The following is a 5875-nucleotide window of genomic DNA, read 5'->3' as shown; positions in this document are numbered from 1 at the left end:
GGCCGCTGCCGGCCGACCATTGCCACCGGCGGCCATCTCCTTTGTATTGGTGGATTGTGGTGACCCATAATATTTGTCGAGGTAATGCTCTTCTGCATCTCTATCAATTTTTTTGCTAGGGTTAGGATTCAAATTTAGTTTGACTGGATAGAGATTTAAACAATTAGTTAGCAAAGATATTTAGTGAAGTTAGTAAATATAAGTTATGTATAGTTTTGCAGTTAGTTTTGCAGTTAGCTAGATATGTATAGTTAGTAAAGTTACTTAGTATAGTAAGTATAGGTATTAATATTAGTGTGTTTAATGTAGTTAGTTAGTATAGTTAGTTAGAATTGTTGATATAGGTATTAATATTAGATTAGTTAGTATAGTTAGTTAGTATAGGTGTAGTCGGTTAGTTAGTACGCACGACGATTTCGATGACCTGATGAAGTTTTTGAAACGCTTTTGTAGATTGATTGTTGTGTTAGAGTTTTCTACGGAGGAAATGTTAGGAGAGAAGATGGTATGTTTGAGGATATGGAAGAAGAATTGGAATGGTTTGATGAACCTGCTAGTTTCAACGACCTTTGTGTCTGTTTGAATGCAAAGTTTGGCGGTGATTTCACACTAAAGGGAAGGTTTGATACTGGGAAGACTAGGACACACTATGTCTTGATGCCCTTGAGCAACCCTGCTCACTGGTCCCACTACAATAGGGTGCTCCAGGGTTCCAATGTGCCCATGGTTGAGGTGGTGGTGGAGAATGGATATAGGATGCAGGGTATCCTGGACGGGCCGTCCATTGACGGTGTTGGAGGCAAAGAGCAAGAATTGGAGGTCGAAGGGGAAGCAACTCAGGGTAATATGGATTTGGACGGTCAGTTGGCGCAAGAGCAGTTTCATTCAAGTCAAGTAGGCTGTATAAGCAATGACTTCGATGTAAATGAGTTTGAACTGGAAGAGGAGGAGCAGGAGGAGGACAGGATCGGTGATGTAGTTAGCAGTGATTTGGATGATTCAGATTATGACCAAGGAGGTAGACATGCTATGCCCACACCGGTTGATGTCATGCCAATACCTGTTCATGGTATGCCATTACCAGTACCAACTGAGGTTTTATATGCTATCTAGGCTCAGGGTAGACTAGTCATAGATTTGGTAGCAGATGATACCCCCTATGATTCATGGGGCAGAATTAGCGAAGCGTAGCGGTATGTTCCACCACCACCTTACACAGCAACTGAGCTTGAACAACTAAGGTCGACGAACGTACCTTTCAGGGGCGTTTCGGACTATAGGGATGTCAGTATGCCGGATATGACAATTTGTGACACCGGTCTTCAGATGTGTAGGAAATCATTGTATGATCATGAGAAAGAAATCCTTAGTAAGGGGATGATATTCAATACAATGTCAGAGATGAAGCTCTTCCTTCAGGACTATGCTGTGTATCATCATAGGCCGTAGAACGTCACTCATTCGGACCAAGAGTTGAGGTACCACGTGATATGCAAAAATGGTTGTATATGGAAGTTAAATGCACGAAAGAGACAGAGTAATGGCAAGTGAAGGATAAGTAAAGTGGTCGAACCCCACACTTGCCTAACAAATAGTGAGAAGGAAAATCAGCAGCAGCTCACTGCACGTTACCTTGCCCGTTGTATATTGGGGCTCGTTGATGACAATAACGATATTTCGGTGTCTTTATTACAACAGTCCATATCTAGATTCGTTAAGTATGATATGAAGTACGAAAAAGCTTGGCGTGCTAAGTAAATTGCCCTGGCGATTCATTGGGGTAGTTGGGAGGAAGCGTACAACAGGGTGCCCCGCATCTTATGTGCAATGCATTACTACAATCCTAGCTTGAAATAGTTTGTGGACACCGGAGGGATATATTTTCGGGACCTGTTGAGGCATGTCCTCTATCGTGTGTTCTGGTTGTTCGCGCAAACAAAACATGCATTCCAATTTTATCGGCCAGTCGTACTTGTTGATGACACTTTCCTTACAGGAAAGTACAGGGGCACCTTGATGATAGCTACTGCTGTTGATCCTGAGAACCAGATAGTACCCATGGCTTTTGCTTTGACAGAGGGAGAGAATAATGAATCGTGGTCATGGTTCATGCGGTTTCCATGTGTACCAGTGCTTGGCCCATCTCGCACTATATGTTTGATCTCAGACCGTCACCCAGGGCTTCTTAATGCTGCAGCTGAGCATATAGATGGGTTCCCGCCTCTAGTGCACAGATGGTGCATGAGACATTTTGCCGCTAATTTCTGACGGCGACAGAGGAAGAAGGAGGTATGTGACAAGATAAAGTCTCTATGTTGTAAACGTACAGAGCACCAGTTCAAAGAGACAAAGAGAGAACTAGACAAGATGCTAAATAAAGCGGGAAAGGCCTGGTTAGAGACGTAGATGGAACAGAAGGCTAAGTAGGCGTTAGCATATGACGAGGAAGGTTTCAGGTATGGTATCATGACCACTGGGCGCAGATGGAACCCACCGCTAGAAGTGCTCACGTGGATGTAAGGCTAGACGAAAAACTCGAAGCTTGTTAGCTCGCTCGGCTCGTGGCTGGCTCGACTCGGCTCGGCTAGTTATGATAACGAGCCGAGCCGAGCTAAGATTTTAGCTCGTTAGCTATAACGAGCCAACTCGAGTCAACTCGCGAGCCGCTCGTGAGCTAAACGAGCCAAGCTTTTAGAAAAAAAAATATCTTTTAAGGTTATTAGATGCATGAATACTATAGTATTTTATTATACTTGTATATATATTAGCACATATTAATTTTTTTATTCGATTTAAGGTTGTTAGATGCATTTCTTTTGTATTATTATTATTCTCAAACTTTAGATAAATGCAAATATTATATTTTGTGTATTTTTTTATACCTGGCTCGCGAGCTTAACGAGCCAGCTCGAGCTTTTAACGAGCTGAGCTGAGCTGGCTTTTTGGCTCGTTAGGATAACGAGCCGAGCTAGCTCGTTATCTTAACGAGCCAGAACGAGCCGAGCCGAAACGAACCGAGCCGGCTCGTTATCCAGCCTTACGTGGATGTCTCCCTCTACACCAATCGTCGAAAAGAAGGTACCTAGGGTCAAACTTGTCTGCACCATCGATCCACTAAAAGAAAAAACATCTCTTATGGGTCTACACAACAAGATTCCAACAAAAATATTAGTAGCCTACTTACACAAATAAATAAAAAAAAGATAGTGGTAACAATTACTTACATTAAAACGACTGCATGTGTAGAAGCAATGCGATGCTGTGCCTGGATATCTCAATTGAAACATGTCGGCCGAAAAACCACAGTCACAGTTAGGGACAGGGAGATCAGGAGAGATGGGGGCATCTTTGCTAGACGCGTCGGGGTATAATTCTCGAGAATGATCCTGTTTTCACCAAAACTCCTCCCGATACATTTCTTGTATCTAACAAAACGGTTGTAATTTAACAAACAAAAATCAAAACATCATAAATTAATGTTAATGAGAACCATTTACATTACAACAAATAAAATATAACCGACACTTTGGTGCAAACTCTATTTTAGATGCAAACATGAAAACTATATAAAAACTATACTTTGATAAGTAAAAAATAAAATTTAGTACATCAACCGTGTGTCTATATATTTATTCATATATAAAAGTTGAGATGCAAACTCAAACAAGCAAAATTCATATAAAAAATGACCTTAGAATACATGGTAATCGTAATTCTAAGTAACCAATTAACCTTAATATTGGCAATCTTAATCATAATCCTTCGATTCAACGTTTTAACGAACTCATATTTTCCTCCATACCCTAACTACTTATTCAAATCATTCGATCCACCGTGGAGACCGAGGAGCTTCATTACCTTGACAAGGCCGAGGAGGAGCTTCGGAGAAGGTAGGGAGGGGCCGGCAAGGGAGAAAAATTCGGCGGCCGGCCGTGGGGGAGCCGGGAGGCAATGGCACGACGGTGCGGGCTGTGAGGCACGGCGGCGGGGGCTGGGCAGCACGGAGGCGGCTGCTGTGCGGTGCGGAGTGAAACAGAGAGGGAGAAAAGGGACTGGGCCGCGAGCCTCTATTTGGCTCTGTCGCGCCCTGATCGGTGGCACGATAAGGCCTGCCACGTCAGCGACCAGCGGGGCAAGACGTTGCCACGTACGCACCCCTGCCGCGCCACCATGCATGGCGCGACAGAGTTATTTCGCCGCGCCCTGGAAATAAACGCGGCCAAAAGTATTACTTTTGGAGAGGAAAAAACAGTGTTAGAATTAAGAATAGTTTAAAAAAATGTTAAAAAATAATAAAAATTCTCCGATCACACCTCGCTACTGCAAATCTGCAATCATTCGCGCCTCGCCCGTGAGCTAGCGACCAACGCAGCACAAGAGGCAAGAAAGAGCACATCAAGAACGTACGTGTTCAGCGTTCTACTACTTCCGATGGCAGCACGGGACCAGTCGGCGCTGCTCCTCCTCACGGCCGTGCTGCTGCTCTTCGCGTTGTCCACAGCCACGGCGCAGCAGCAGCAGCAGCAGAACTGCTCGTCCGCCAAGTTCTCCGCGGGGCGTTCGTTCCAGCGGTGCACCTCCCTCGCCGTGCTCGGTGCCAGCCTGTACTGGACGTACCACGCGGCGAACGGCACCGCCGACGTGGCGTTCCGCGCGCCGTCGGACCCCAGCGGCTGGGTCGCGTGGGGCCTCAACACCCAGAGCGCGGGCAGCATGGCCGGCAGCAGCGTGTTCATCGCCTCCCAGGACGGTAACGGCGCGGTGTCCGTCTTGATGACCTACCTGGAGAGCACGAATCCCAGCTTGATCAACAACACCCTTAAGATCGCCGTGCCCGTCGGGCCGGCCGCCGAGTACTCCGGCGGCGTGTACACCATCTACGTGACTGTGGCGCTGCCGGGGAACCGCACGGTGCAGAACACGGTGTGGCAGGCTGGGCCGCTCAGCAGCGGGGCAATCATGCTGCACCCGGCGCCCGGGCCGAACCTGCAGAGCGCCCAGAAGCTGGACTTCCTGTCCAGCAGCCGTATCACCGGGACAGGGGCACCCAAGTCCAGGGGTCTGCTATCCCGTCGTAACTTGAGGGGGTTTCAGGGTTGAAAAGCCAGTGGTTGCTTTGCTTTCTTCTCGCATTGTTCCAGCCTCAGATTGACTGTGCATTAGTACGTTATTATATATCTTTTCATTCATTGTCTCAGTTTCGATGTTGTATGTGCATTAAAATTTAATTGTATATGTTGTTGCTATTTTTTTTTTTGAAATAAAGAGTACTGTATGCTGCTACTGTATCTGTTTTTTTTAGCTCTTTTACAGTGGTGGGGTACTCCTTAGTTCCTCTTGGTTGATAAGCAAATTATTAGCTCTAATTATTTTTATGCGTTGAAGGTAAGGATGGTAATTATGCCTCCCCTCCCCCACCCCCTCACGGAACCAGGTCGATTTGTCTCTACGGTCGCTCGATATCTGGCCGTTCAGTGGTATCCCACGACAGAGCATTTGCGCTATCTCCACACTGCTCGCTGGGCTTCGATATCAGCACGGCGCAAGCAGGTCAGCTGCGTGAGCTCCACGAGCGCGGAGGAGGCGACAGTAAGGCTACGGCGCAAGTTCCTTGGTCGACGACGCGAGCTCGAGCAGCAGGGCCCATGGCGGGCGCAGGCGAAACATCTGGCTGCAGCGCGAGCTCCATGGTCGGAGGCACGAGCTCGAGCTATCAATCAGTATGGTCATGGCCGGCACGGGCGCAACATGGCCACGGTGCCGGCGCGAGAGAGGGAACAGCCGGGCTTTGGCGTGAGCTGCACGCTCCACGCTGGGCGGTGCGAGCTCCATGGCTAGTAGGTCTCGGTGGGTGAGCATGAGGATGGCACCCCGA

At 47.3% G+C, this 5875-nt stretch overlaps 1 protein-coding gene across 1 annotated transcript; it reads left to right on the top strand.

Moving 5' to 3' along the window:
• The first annotated feature begins 723 nt into the window (after positions 1 to 723).
• Positions 724 to 5100, top strand: LOC136537379 (cytochrome b561 and DOMON domain-containing protein At5g48750-like). Its single transcript, XM_066529370.1, has 2 exons — positions 724 to 1069; positions 4361 to 5100. The coding sequence occupies exons 1-2, from the start codon at positions 724 to 726 to the stop codon at positions 5098 to 5100; spliced, it is 1086 nt and encodes a 361-aa protein (XP_066385467.1).
• The last annotated feature ends 775 nt before the right edge of the window (positions 5101 to 5875 follow it).

Source organism: Miscanthus floridulus, chromosome 2 (assembly GCF_019320115.1).
Source record: "Miscanthus floridulus cultivar M001 chromosome 2, ASM1932011v1, whole genome shotgun sequence".
NCBI lineage: Eukaryota > Viridiplantae > Streptophyta > Magnoliopsida > Poales > Poaceae > Miscanthus > Miscanthus floridulus.
This window is presented reverse-complemented; position numbering and strand designations above follow the sequence as displayed.

What these genes read in the sequence shown, in the direction of transcription:
- LOC136537379 (XM_066529370.1), top strand. Translation starts at nt 724, where the DNA reads ATGGTTGAGGTGGTGGTGGAGAATGGATATAGGATGCAGGGTATCCTG. An exon ending in CATGCCAATACCTGTTCATG is followed by an intron (nt 1,070 to 4,360) that starts GTATGCCATTAC and finishes CCCGTGAGCTAG; the next exon opens with CGACCAACGCAGCACAAGAG.